Below are 14,504 nucleotides of genomic sequence, written 5' to 3'. Positions count from 1 at the left end.
GTGCATTGTTTGTGCCGACCCCACGTAGTGGGATAAAGGCTTGATGTTGCTGTTGTTGTATTGATGTGGGCACAAATTCTTGCAAGCTAAAGATGCAAGTCTTAATTTTATAGTCGTGAATTCTTAGCATGCATTATATATATAAAAGAGATAGATGAGGCAATTATTCATTTAGAAGGATAGGAGCTCATCTATATCTTTGAATTTTGAGGTTTTATGCTGATTTCAACTAATTAAATATTTCTTTGGGAATTGAGAAGGAAGATCTACTTGAAATCTCAAATTTTCAATGCAGTGAATGGTTCAAAATGTATGAGGATGGTAGCTCATATTCTTCTTGATGGTTCTCTCTCTTTCTCACTCACATAAAAATGGATGACGTGTGCTATGAACCATGTCGATTCAAAACGAAGTAGTAAAGGAGGTTGGAAAATTAGAAACATGCACGGCCCTGTGATGTTCTCAAAACTTAGAAAAACAATATTCTTCTATAATAGCAGATTTTAAATTAGTGTAAATCATATTCCGTCCCTCCTAAATTGCATGCGTGTAACATTTTTTTTTTTTACATGCGTGGAGTGGGAGCTGAAGTAGTGGGCCAACCTGGAGTAGCTTCTTGTTTCCTATCGGTAACTAAATGCCCATGGAGAAATCGATCTGTAGCAGTTGTACTCAATTTATTGGTTCAATCATTTTGTCTGAAGCCTCTACTCCATTTTTCTAAAAGCTGCATAACGTGTTATGGTTGTTGAGCTATTTATATTTTGCTTGGTTTTGCAATCTTATTTGTGGCGGTTATGCTTGTTAGGGAGTAAATCAAAGCGGATCAAGGTTGGGCAATACACCAATGACCAAATTATGTTTAATTCAAAATTTTATGTTTATAAGTGAGGAGCAATCACTTATTAGTTCTACACAAATTTTTTAACCAACTAATGTGGGATTAAAACCGAACTCTCATGTATCTTAATAATCCTAGCTCACTTGAAAGCTCTTCACATCATTCATTGCTCTCTCATAAATATTAAAGCAATCAAATGTGAACCATATGAACCACTTGATCAAAGTCAAGCCATTAACCCTAATACTACTTGTTAAGGTATAAATCAAGGCGGTGCCAAAGTTTGGCGATGCGCCAATATTCAAATTAATTTCAACCCAAAAAGTCAATAACATAATCTCTTGGTTCACTGACTAATGGTACTGATGTGAAACAATTGCGGAGTTACTTAGGAAATTAAAGATAGCGAATTAACAAAGTATTTTCATAATAAATTTATTACTTATAATAATGATTGACCTTTAGAATTCTTAGTTTTTAACTTGCTTAGGCAAAGAAGAGCGAAGTCGGTTAACCAAACAATTTAAGAAAACGCAAAGATCAATTGTAAAACTACGACGGTAAACAAGAATCCGCGATTTAATAATGAGAACTTTCACCTTTGGAGCCCATACGCTCAACTAGTCTAGGCTTTTAGCGGAAGAAGAGTCTCCACATTAGAACCGAGGTCACTCCGAGCAAGGAGCCTAAAATCGTCGTTTTTGGATAGGTGGCCGGAGTGGTGGAGGATGACGGTCGTCCAAGGATGATCCAACGTCCCTTTGATCTTTGCTCGTCGATCACATCCACTAAGGTGTAATGGATACGGTCGATGTAATCTTCAATGGTGTCGTCGAAATCAAAGCCCACGTCAAAGAACGGTGATTGGAGGATGTCAACTTGATCTTGGTCGTCATGCACAAATCCAAAGTTCCATTCGGGCCCCGCCATGCATCCTCGCCAAGGGTTGAATGAGTACTCAGGATGGGAGAGGGAGGAGTCACGGTTTTGGAGGAGAGAGAGGGGGTGGGTGAGGTTATGAGGGATTAATGGATGAGCACCAATTAGGAAAGTGATTACTCAAGGGATTTGAAATTCAAATGTTGAGAATTCAAGAGGGGGAGGTGGCGGGATGGAGCTGTGGGGCTGGCCAGCGGAAGACAGGCCGGCGGGTGGCTGGCTGTTGGCCGGCGGAAGGCTGGCCGGCTGGTGGCTGAGCGGCTGGCCGACGGAAGGCTGTAGCCAGGGGCCGGCGGCTTTGGCCTACTTGGAGTAGGCGGCGGCAAGAGCAAAGGGAAAAGAATTGGGAGTTTCTAGGGACTTAAGTAGCCACGGATCCACTAACCTCAATTGCCTTCAATCCGAATTTCCACCACGAATGAGGGGACGAGAATTTAGAACTCACAAAGAGATCTATTTCCTCCGACGAACTCACTAAGAGATCGGGGAGGAGGAACTCACAAAGAGAACTCAAAGTAAAAATTTCATTTCATCAAAACTAATCATACATAGGAAAATGGTCATATATATAGGCCTCCAAATGACAAAGAAAACCAAAGACTAAAATTCGCCTTGGGCTACAATAGCAACTAACTACTCATAAGGGCAAAAACGGAAAAACATAAAAATCAAATAAACTACTACATAAAATGACAAAAATACAGCTCATGATCATGGCCGTCGATCTCCGGCGTCTCATGTGTCGAAATTGCTGACGATGTCCTCATCAAGTACTCATACTGTTCCTGATCAAACTTTCTACACTACCTTCTTCTTGGCTACCTTTTAGATCTATGAAGATTTATAGTTGTTCAAGCCGTTTTCACTTGCTATTTAAATAGCCGAGGTTGGCGAACCTATGCTTAGAAGCCTCAACTTAAAAAGCTATAAAGTTTGCTCCATATATCTAAGAATTCTGTGTACATTTCACCCATGTTTTCTTCTATTCATTCTCTTTTATATATGAAATTTGATAGTTGGCTAACTTGATTTTTTCTTTCCCCTCTTTGCAGAATCTCTCCCAGCTCGCATCTATTAATTATGATTTGCTTAGCAAGGGCTTCAAGGATGTACAGTCAAGACCTGATTCTTAATCTCGCCCCCTTTCGGGTTCCGATTTTGTACAAGTGGAACAGTGAGAAATGTACAGGTTGCATAAGAACTCTTCCTCTCTTTATATTTACCTTCTCTTCTATTTTCTTTCTGATTTGCATCTTATGCCGAGATAGGAACTGCATCTGAGAATTTGGAGACAAACCAGTTCGCTTATGGAGAAAAGGTATTTTACAGAAATATCGGCTTAGGTTTGGTTTTGGCCTCTCAATCCATCCTGAGTGATGGTTTTTTGTTTCTCTTCTGTTTTTCTCGGTGATTGGGCTTTCGGAGGAATCAAGCAATGTTTTCGTAAGAATGTGGATGAATTTTATTTATCAGTGAGGCCTCTTCCTCCCTTTATTTAATCGGCCTTATCCCTTCTCATTTCTGGTTTAAGTATAATACTTTTTCGTACCATTGCAAAGAGATGATGTTTGATATTCTACGATGTTTAATGCTTTTCTTACTGCAAATGAGCTAATTAGCTTCTCTGCAACAAGTTCTAATTGATCTTTCAAATCTGTGCAGTCAATTTAGATTTAATTTGGTTTCTTGTAAATTCAAAAATATATTTAGGGACTATTTGGTTGGCTGAAAAAGGTGGCCAGCGAGAGGCAGTGGCTAGCTATTTATACATCAGCACTCTCTTTGGGCAATATAAAACAATTGGTCTACATTTATGTAAAGCACTAGTCTAGTCTTTATTTTATTTGTTTTAGGTAGACCGATTCTTTAATGACATGTTGGTCTACCGAAGTATTATAAATACCTCTCTAGTTGTAAAGACTTGGCATGGATTGAATAAAATTCTAGTTTCTCCTTTCTAGTCTCTATTCCTTTTCCTTCTTCTTTTCTAAAGACTCTACACCTACTCGAAAGTTGCCTTCCCTTCTCGATAAGGATCAAAAAATTTATCAATGATTGATTTATATCGTTCGAAGAACTTCTACTAAATCGGAGTATTTCATTTGCTTGATTGTTGAGGGCTGATTGAAGGAGTGTCAGTGTGGTTTTGTTTTTGAAAATAAAAAACCTAATGTGTTCTTGCAAAGAAGAATTGAAAATTGGCAAGTCGTGGTATCCGCGATGCAGTAATTGGCACCAGTTAGTGATGAAGTTTCTTGTTGGATCTTTGCAAGAAGAAGTTGGTTTCAACTTGCTGGTCTTGAATGATGCCAGGTTTCTTGATGTTGGGACTACTTATTGATGCTGATGCAATGTTTGAAGATGCAGGAAAACAGGTCTGATGAGCCGGAAGGGAGAAAACTGGTGGTGCATAGGTGCTGGAGTCTGAAACTGAAAAGAAAATGGCCCAAGAAAAGGCCGGTGAACTGTCGGTGGCGGCTGGCTGAGCCTTGTGGATGAATGAAGGTGGACTGTGTGAATGCAGATCCCGAGTGTAGGAGGGTTTCGGAGGTGTAAAGTTAGGCTCAACGAGAGCACCATTGATATGCTTCTTGATCTAGATCAAGAAGGCTTGGGCATCTTTCGGGTAGGTGTAGACTCGTCAGAGAAGAAAAATGAGAAGGGAATAGAGACAAGAAAGAGGGAAATCAGAATTTTATTCATTCCATGCCAAGCCGTTACAACTAGAGAGATATTTATATTACTAAGATAGACCAACATGTTACCAAAAAATCGGCCTATCTAAAACAAAGTCTAAACTAGTGCTTTGCATATTTATAGACCAATTGCTTTATGTTGGCAAAGAGATTGCTGATGTATAACACTAGCGATGGTGGTCGGTGGCGGTCAAGCAAGCTTATGTCAATGTAAACGGTTTTCGTTTATTTCAAAAATGAACTAAAATAATTTACTTTGCATTCCTCTGCACTCACAACTTCTAACCAAACAGCTCCTTAATAAGTTTATTTAACTTCAAACAATTAAATTGGCAATTCTTGAATTCCAAACAAAGATCATTGCATGGAATTGATTAAACACAATCAATGAGGTTACAGATTGAAATAGAAGAATCAGTGGGGAAGCTGAAATGTCCAGTTTGATTTGGATTTTGCTTAAATTGGGTTCGATTTATAGGTGGATTGTGCATTTTAAGGCTTCATGGAATTCATAACTCATTCAAAATCGGGTTGTATTTGAACTAATTTGAATTGTGTTATCACCATCTTGGTTTGTTATTCTTACACATGTTGATCCCAATGATGCTTGCCCTCAAGGAGCTTTTGTTATAAAATATTCTTCTTCTTAACATCTTCAATCTTGTCAATATCTACCTTGAACAAGCTCCTAGTACAAATTCTTCCTCTCCTCAACATGTTGATGATCACTTTTCCTCAGTGAGTTCCAATCATATAATCTTCTCCTTTACAAGCCATTAGTTCTATCAATGTTTGTCATAAGCATGCTCTAATTAATGCTTGCCCTCGATGAGCTTCTGTCGAGAACTCCTCCGCATGTTGCTGCTCATGACAAGCTCATGTTCGCCTTCAATCCCCAACGATCTTGTCAATGCTTCCTTTGAATAAGTTATTATTACAAACTTCTTTTCTTTCAAAAGCATGATTGGACTCGTTGATGCCTTCTCCATACAAGCTTCGTCTCTCACAAGAACATTGAATCGTGAAGGTGAAAATGGCGGTTTGACCGAGTTCGAATTCGAACTAGTTTAGAGTGACCTACAAGTCCAATGCATACTGAACTCTCAGATGCTTCACTTCAAATTTTCAGAAAGTGAGAATGTTTGGCTAATTACATTGTTATGAGATATATAAAAGCCAAGTTTCTCTTCGAGATGTGCAAGGAAGAGGATAAAATTCATTAATTTTTATCCTATTCAACTAAGGTCTAATAGTCATTTAATTTCAACCAATTAATATAGTTTATAAGTTCTCTCTTCGTTAAAATGAAATCTGACTACGGATAAACTTTTCTCCAAGAATCTCATTATTAGGATAGGTGTAAGAAATGAGCCAGTTTTTTTTTTTTTTTTTTTTTTTTTTTTTTTTTTTTTTTTTTTAATGAACATTTGAATTTTAAAGATAAAAATTATGTATTATATTATAGAATGCATCATTACCAGCAACAATAACTTAATTAATAACTTAATTTGTTACTAATGATACTGTGCATGTTTACAATCAAGCTCAATCATAAATCAATGTGTGGTCTTAAGACCAATAAAAAAATAATAATGAGCTTAAATACCTCCATTTTGTAAAAAAAGGGTTATTTCAAATACTACAATAACATCATCAAGCCTGTCCCATTACGTGAGGTCGGTTACATGAATTTTTTGTCTCCATTGTGTCTTGTTAAAAGTCAAATTCTCATTTAAATCTAATTAAAAAAGATCATTTTTAATATTTTCTAATTAAGTATTTTTAGATCTACCTTTATCTTTCTTAACATAAGTCAAATTTAATATCTCTACTTTCCTAATCGGGTCATCAGAAGACTGCCGTTTTATATGACCAAACCATCTAAGGCGACTCTCTCTAATCTTATCTTCCATTGGAGCTACTCCAATATTTTCATGTATATGCTTATTTCATATCCTATCTCTAAGGTAAAGCCACTCATCCATGTGAGCATCCTCATCTCTGCAACACTCAGTATAAATTTCATCAGTAGTTTTCATTTTGAATAGTAACCTACTGAATAGAAGATCTGCATATGTTTATTAGATTGCCAATTGTAAAGAAAAATTACAAAAATGCCATGGTTCCAAATAAATCGCCAGGTTGATCATGAGACATTATTCTTTCTCATTTTAAGGTTAAACAAGTTACAATCACATCAATTAAAATACAAAAATTCAACAAATGAAGCATAACAATACAAGATTAATCATCAACAATTTGGCTGGGATGTTACCTCTACTCTCTAAAATAGGATTAATTATTCTATGCGGATGCATAATGTCATCCGGAGACCAATCAGAACGCGCCACATCACCCATTAGCAGTGTACTGCGGCTCAATACCGCTCGGTACCGCTGATGTGGATGCACCTGATTCGCCTCCGGACGTATAGCTCCTTTCGGCCTCTACCCGGAATAATTTTTTCCTAAAATAGAAGTCTTAAGAGGGAAAATACTATGCAAGAGTAAACACAACAGAAGCCTCAGATTTTTTCATAAAAAAGAAAGAAAAATCAAAACATAGAAGCGTCGGAATTCTTGATTCTTAATTAGAAACTGAGGCGACCTCTGCTGCAGTCCCAGTAGCTCTTCTCTTGGCAAAATACTCTTCAGCACGAGCAAGGTTCTTTACTACTGATGGCTTCAGCCACTTCTTTCGACCAGGCAAGACAGTGAGGTTGCAACCAGCAGACACAAGCTTCTCTCTTGCCGCTGCTGAGAAGGATCGAGCCTTTATGCTCAGCTTGACAGACAAATCACCATCAGCTAGAATCTATCAGACAAGACCAAAAAAATTATGAGAAAAAAACCTCTGTTTATAATGCTTTCACATATGTTTGTAGGTAGGATGTTGCTTTAGGAGAAATTATTATGTACAGAGTCTAGACACAGCATGCTGTCAAGACACCAACCAAAATGCACCACGTCAGCAATACCGAACCGCGGTACTAAGCAATACAGAGCCGCGGTGCCAAGTAAATGGTTGACATGGCGCATTCTGGTTGGTCTCCGGACGGCATTCAGCATCTGCACAGAATAATTAACCATGCTGCTTTAGGGGCTTCATGCTGTGCTGGATTGTATATTAAGCATGTATTGATTTGTCTTTTCTTGGCTAATTTGTGTAGCTCTCTAACAACAATTTATTTTTTCTTTATAGAATTATGTGTGATTTGATCCTTAGGATTGAGGGATAAATAGACAAGTGGAAGTAAATTGAATCATAGCAATTGAACTCAAACTATGGAAGATGCAACCTTTTTGCACTTTAATATTTAGAAAAAACAAAAAGGTAAACAAAACAAGATAGGTGAATTGTAGTAGATGGCTTCAACCTGACAAATTGATCTTCAAAATGAAAGGTCAACAACATATTGCCTTATGCATTTGATGGAACAAACCTAAGATTGTAGCAAAATTGTCTTTGAATCGAGATGCATAAAACAGCAGGAAAAACAGGACAAAGCTGGCATTTAAGTAATTCGTCAGTGGAAAGATTTCTAAGTGATTTTCATTTGTTAAGTGGGTGATATAGATCACACTATCGACATTAGAGTACTTCAACCCTTCACTCACTAAATAACAACAGAAAGATACATTAACTGCGAAGATGGCCAAATTACTCAAGTTCAGAAATAATTATAGAAAGATTCCCTTCTTTACAGGACATCCAACTAGTAAAATATAGCCCCATTCCTTCTAGAACTAAATTACTCAAGTTTAGAACATAAAAACCTGTTGAATCTAAATATTGCGATGGCCAAAAGAAGAAAATGCATGAAATACTATTTTAAAGTGGATGAAGAAGTAAATAATAGCATGGTAAACTGACTGGAATGACCTTTCAATAATGATTGTTTGAATAATGGAACATAAAATTGATCAAAGTGTGTTATATGAATTCATATTTCCATAAAACAAAACACAGAAGGTAAGGAAATAATCTCAGATACCTTCAAAGGTAGGCTCCTTTCTCTGCCAGAGGGGTTGATCACGCCCTTCTTTTTTAATGATTCCAGTGATACTTCATCGCCCTCCTTGAAACCAGCAGCTTCAATGTCTTTCAAATTAACAGGAACAAATTTTGGTAATCCAGCATGCATGCCTAGGAGAAGATAGGCGTCAGATAAGGACATCACAGAGAGCCTAGTAAGAGGATATCTTCATGCTATATGATTTAATTAACAGTTCGAAACAATAACCCCTAAAAGTTTTCAAAATAATTAGAAGGCCAAAAATTTTCCAAACACCAATAGTTTCTGAAGTGAAATAAGATACCGCATATCGTCAAACAACTTCATAGCAGATTAGTATTTGAAAGAATACCCCCCCGCATTCTACAGGCCCAATCTATCAAAAGATAGCTTCTTTGAAACATTAGTTGCCTAGACCAAGCCAAATGATGACTCATATGGATAGCTTCTTTGAAACATTGAATTGTTTTCAAGAATCAAACAGATGTCCTCAAACAAAGTCACAATGTGAGCAACCTACCCATAACCATATCAAATTTTGCAAGTGACAAAACTGGTAATGTAATAAACACAATGTTGGCAAGTTCCTCTTATAGATAGTCAATGGATATCGCATACTGTTATGACCTTAACTGCAGTAACCAAAGATGTCATAACTTTCAAGTCTTTCAATCCCTTCGTACAAATAATTCAGTATGACAATACTGTATAACTGAAAGTCTTAACAGTGACTCACAGCACTCTTACAGTTTTAATAGGAACACCATTTCGTGCCTTAATCAGTATTCCAACGTTGACAACCAAGCTTTTAATCTCTTGTCATCCATAATTAAAGATTATTCAAAAGCACACGCTCAGATGGCTGTTGGTTTGGGATGTTCATTTGATTTCTGGCCTACACCTGGTTATCATAACAAATCCAAGTCACTTACTAAAGACAATTGTTGTATGTTATGAGAGAGATGGACAGCTTTCTTACTTCTTAAAGCGGCTTTCTGGTACAAAATTTTTATTTTTGTACTAGAAAGCCGCTTTAAGAAGCGGGAAGAAAGCCAGTCCCAAACGAAGCCTTAGTATGATAATGGTTGTAAGACAAGTGAATTTGTGATTCAGTTCTTAAGAGGGACTACTAAAACTCAAATTAGATTAAAGAAAGTCTAGTCAAAGATGGTTGTGACAGAAATAAGGCTACCGTGCAACTCTTGGTGCACCATTATTATGGCACCAGCGAGGTTGCTGCGTAGGTCATGAGAGAGATCACTTTGAACTTAATTTTAAATATACGCATATTTATTACAACTTTGTTTATATATTTTATTACAGAATGATTCATGCAAGAGTGAAATCAGGATTGAGCATAGATGGATTATACCAACATTGTCATAGTGGATAATGGGAGATGTGGGAACACTAACTTCTATTATGAGAGAATATATCTGGCATAATTCATCAGCAGTAGCAACAACAAATTGACATTCAACCTCAATAGAGGAATGAGTAATTGTACATTGTTTCCTAAAGGACTACAAGAGGGATTGTGACAAAGATACATAATGTAAGCACTAGTGGAGGTAAAGCTGTCATTATTGCATTCAATGAGAACCAGAAAACATATGTAGTGATACAAAGGCATCCTTATAAATTGAAAATTATAACCTAAGATTCCTCAAAAATATCATAATAGTCGCTAGAAGGCATGTCAATGCTCTAATGTTGCTTGTTTGATGAATTGTGAGAACTTGTTGATTGCAAAGATAATGTCAGGCCGTGTAAGGCATAAATACCAAAGGTTTGACAGAAGAAGCCCAGAAGAAGTAGGGGTGTACCTTTGACACCAATGAAGCAAAATAAAGGCCCAATATCCTTGAGGAAGAATAATTTGATCAGTGCTCTGATACCGTATAGGATTTCAGAAATACCAGCTCGATCTTTCTATTGCATTATTGAGATTATATATAATTGTCCAAAACTTCAAAAGGGAGGATTCCCAATCCTAAATTCAACTAATGTAAAAAGATTATAGGTCGAAAAATATGGTAGAAAACTAAATATAGGAACCAGAATAATCACATAGATGATATATTTCCTATAATAATAAGAAAGCTTGCAGAAAAAGTTTGTTGACAGCTCACAGCTTCAGTAAAAAATTCAAACCTCCAGCAATTCCGCGAAGCTTAGGAATCCGCCGGTAGAGGGGCATCTGCCCACCCTCGAAACCCTTCCGCACCCCGGGACCAGACCTGGACTTCTGCCCCCTCATGCCAAACCCACAACTATTCCCCTGCCCGGCCGCGATACCCCGTCCCTTCCTCTTGCTCCTCTTCCTTGATCCCGGCTGAGGTCCTAGATTGTTCAGCCGAAACCTCGCAGGCGAAGTTGATGAAGCGGCCTCCAGCTCAGAGATAGATGCGGCCCGGCAACGGATTAAAGGCTTCACCGGCGAGAAGGATGAAAGAGACTGAACTCGTGCTCCATAGAAAGAGAATAGGGATGAACCACTTGGCCAGAGGCGATCGAAATTTCCCTACGAGACGGAGAAGAAAGAGAAAAAAGATACTGAGATAGCGAAGAGAAAAGCAAGAAATACTTGTAGGGCGTACCTTGAAGGGCGACGCCGTGAGTCGGAGAAATGGCGAGGAGGAGAGGCATGTGGCCATCAGAGCTAAGGAATTACAGTGTTCCGGCCAGTGGAGAAGTCCTCTTCTGGATAGGCTTCTACTTTAAGTGAGAGCTTAGCTCAGGGCGCAACGAATTCTTGTGAGCATTAAGCTAAGGCTTAAGATTTAAGATTTGTTTGGGAAGGCTTTTTATTGTTTTTTAAAATTAAATTTTAGTTAAAATTAAATTTTTTTTAACTAGAATTTAGTTTTAAGGATCAATAAAAAAGTCATCCAAAATGGAGCTTTAGATTTCTTTTGAAAAAAATTTCTTAATGTTTTTTAAAGCTATTTTTTTAGTATAAAATTTTATTTTTTCACTAAAAAATTACTTTAAAAATCAATAAAAAATTAGTCCCTAATCAAGCTTTATTAGTTTGTACATTTTTTTTTCTAAAATCCTTTTAGTACAATTTTTTTTTAATTTCTAAAAAAACTATACTAAAAAATAATTTTAGATAATAATAAAAAATTTGTATTATTTTTTAAATTGAGATCGATATAAAGTGCATGTCTTTAGACACATTTTCTAACTGAGCCAACTGAAAAAAATGACTCTAAGACCTCCAAAATTGAGTTTTTATTTATCTCTCCTCTCTTTTTTCCTCTTTTTTTCCCTTACATGTTCTATGTTTGGGCGAAAAACAAAAAAAACAAAGCTTTTATAAAATTACATAATATTGGGTTACGATATTATAATAAAATATCAAATAATTATTCTAATTATTTAATTTTGCATAAAATTCATCTATTTTTTATATATTTAAATCTGGTAATTCAAAAATATTTCTAAATTAGCTAAGCATGTCCAAAACACTATGGTGAAATTAATTTGCAAAACCGTCACGTTAAGATCCAAAAATTCTCACTTGTATCGACAAGTGTCAATTTTCTGAAAGAAATCTACTGGTGCCCAAAAATTATGAAAAACTTTATGAAACTAAAACATAATAATATTTATACTATGGCAAAGACGGTTTGTGATTTAAACTTATAAGACTCATAAAATAATTTTAAACTGTTATAAATAAAAATATCTCTTTAAAAGAAATTAAAGGTTATCACAACTTGTTCTCTAGATTTTGAAGCAGCATTTCACGAGCAAGAGGCAAGCAAGTAGACAGGAGGGCTGCGGACTATTGCTTGCTGGGGAAATTATCAGAAAATCAGCAAGGAAAGTTAAAGAGAAGGGAAACGAGAGTTATAAGCAAGGTTGTGAAAACGGGACTGGACAACGAATCGGAAGAATTAGAGGTTCATGGTTCGACCAGTTGAACCGGGGTCGAACCGGATGACGTAATAAATAATAATATAATTAAAATAAATAAAATTAACATAATAATAATGACAATTTTTTCATAAAAATTTTATAATTCTAAGAATTTTTAGACTAAAAAATAAATAGAATTCATACATATATACTTTCTAACTCCGGTCTCCTGCCGACCACGGTCCTTCAGGCCAAACAAACCTGTATATGTAACTTTTACCATGTAATGCAATCTATATGATGTATATTTGCTACATCAATCCAAGGCCTTCTCCCAAGGAAGGGCCTCATTTGTAATCTGCTGTAAATACTAGTGGATTCATTCAAACTGGGCTAGGCCCCGTGGTTTTTCCCCCCTTTTCAGGGGTTTTCCACGTAAAAACTTTGGTGTCTCTTATGAACGCTACACCCTCTCACTTATCTGATTGTGTGCTGGATCTTCGTACAACGCTAAGACGTTAAACTATATATTTCTCTACCGCCGCGAATATTCCAGGACGCAACAGTTATGTATTTTATTGAGCTTTAGCTCATTCGAACTGGTTGTAATATAGGAAAGGGAATGAGTCAGTAGGGCTCTAGGTAGGAGGTTAATTGTACTTTTTGTGGACATATATTTTCATTGTCCGTATAATCAGAGTGGGAAGTTTGTACAGTCAATCTTTTTGGTATGTAAATTTAATTTGACAAGTTTAATAAGCTTTATATTTTATTTGATAAGTTATGAATATGCTTCTATTTATGAATTACGTAGAACAATTGTTAAAATTGATAAAAAAAATAATGCAATATTGCTAAGATAGTCTAAATAGATCATTTTCTACTATCTCAATTCTGACAGAAGCAAACAAAAGCAAAAGAAAAATCAATTTCATGTTCTTTAAGAGTCGCTAAAGAAGCTTCCTTGCCATTATAACTCTTACCAATTCTCTTGCCATTAAACAACAATATGAGATTTTAACTTTTAAGCTTCCTATCTCTCCATATCTTTCTCTTTATATCGCTTTTAATACTTGAAATTATGATTTTCTTGGGGATACGAGTTGGACATTATAACACTTTTCTATTATAATTTATTTTAATATAAATTGATTAATTAATTTAAATAGTAAATTTTGCACACTTATTCTTTAGTTATTGAAATTTTTTAGTTGATCTTAAATTTAATTTGAAATATTTTATAAAAAGAAAGATCATTTTTTTATTATTACTCATGCATAAGATGAAAAATCTATTTATAAATGTGAATTTTTAGCATGAATATATTGAATTAAATAGTTTAATAATCAAATTAAAAGGGCCTTTTCTTTTTTACAATTAAAAAACTCGTATTAATCTTAAAATTAAGTTTAAATATTTTATGCTATTTAAAGTTTAGAGCATTGTTTTAGTAAATACTATAGTTTGAGTGTTATAGAATTACTCAATGAATAACTTTGTGTGCAATGTATGTAAATCATCCTATTAATTGTTGATGGATCTATATAAATGCCAAACTTATATAATACGTAAATTTTAATATATATTAATAAAACATCAAAAATTTTAAGTCGCATAAAAATGTTATTAACAATAATTTTTTGAAGGGAAATAAGCCTTTTCTTCTATATGTTTATATATATTTAAATTTTTATGTTAGATATATAAATACATATATAACATATAGTATATGCCACAACTTAACCCGATAAGACCCACAAATTGGATCGATCCTATCGTGTTAGCTTTCAACAAGCAAACCCTAGGATCTAAGTTTTAAAAATTTTATAGATTTCTCATCCAATACAAACTTTAAAATAAATATCAAATCATTGAGAACTAATAACATCCAACATACTAAAAAAAATTCAACCAAATTTTTTTTTCATTTCATCATAATAAAATCTATATACAATGATTATATTACAACACATGATTACATACAAGATTATATAGTAGAGTACTAAGTGGTTATGATCGTTCAAAATATCGAAAGAATGAGATATTTATACAGATCATATCATATTCTCACTCAAGTACTCAATTGGCTCTTTCCCTTTCCCAGATCTTGAAAAATAGAAGGCAAAGTATTTATGAGCTAACCGGC

The 14,504-nt window shown here is 35.3% G+C and overlaps 2 protein-coding genes across 5 annotated transcripts in view; one reads left to right on the top strand and one right to left on the bottom strand.

Moving 5' to 3' along the window:
- Positions 1-3,433, top strand: part of LOC110106993 (probable serine/threonine protein kinase IREH1) — a 43,804-nt gene extending 40,371 nt beyond the window's left edge. For 3 of the 4 annotated variants that reach the window (XM_028696144.1, XM_028696146.1, XM_028696147.1), the window contains exons 17-18: positions 2,833-2,969; positions 3,049-3,433. In XM_028696144.1, the coding sequence (XP_028551977.1) occupies positions 2,833-2,913 (81 nt within the window). In that variant the 3' untranslated portion in view covers positions 2,914-2,969; positions 3,049-3,433. The remainder of the gene's footprint in view (positions 1-2,832; positions 2,970-3,048) is intronic. The other variant, XM_028696145.1, reaches the window with a different exon arrangement.
- A 3,524-nt stretch (positions 3,434-6,957) lies between these two features.
- On the bottom strand, positions 6,958-11,221 carry LOC110106994 (50S ribosomal protein L15, chloroplastic). The gene is made up of 4 exons (XM_020837114.2): positions 11,092-11,221; positions 10,646-11,015; positions 8,471-8,622; positions 6,958-7,290 (listed from the first exon to the last, which is right to left on the bottom strand). The coding sequence occupies exons 1-4, from the start codon at positions 11,146-11,148 to the stop codon at positions 7,063-7,065; spliced, it is 807 nt and encodes a 268-aa protein (XP_020692773.1). The 5' UTR covers positions 11,149-11,221; the 3' UTR covers positions 6,958-7,062.
- Positions 11,222-14,504: the final 3,283 nt, after the last annotated feature.

This window comes from Dendrobium catenatum, unplaced genomic scaffold (assembly GCF_001605985.2).
Source record: "Dendrobium catenatum unplaced genomic scaffold, ASM160598v2 fragScaff_scaffold_716, whole genome shotgun sequence".
Classification (NCBI taxonomy): domain Eukaryota; kingdom Viridiplantae; phylum Streptophyta; class Magnoliopsida; order Asparagales; family Orchidaceae; genus Dendrobium; species Dendrobium catenatum.
This window is presented reverse-complemented; position numbering and strand designations above follow the sequence as displayed.

Coding starts and splice junctions, on each gene's coding strand:
- LOC110106994 (XM_020837114.2), bottom strand. CDS start 11,148: ATGGCCACATGCCTCTCCTCCTCGCCATTTCTCCGACTCACGGCGTCG. Junction 8,623..10,645: donor GCTTCGCGGAATTGCTGGAG/GTTTGAATTTTT, acceptor ATCTTCTCCTAG/GCATGCATGCTGGATTACCA. Junction 7,291..8,470: donor AAAGGAGCCTACCTTTGAAG/GTATCTGAGATT, acceptor CTTGTCTGATAG/ATTCTAGCTGATGGTGATTT.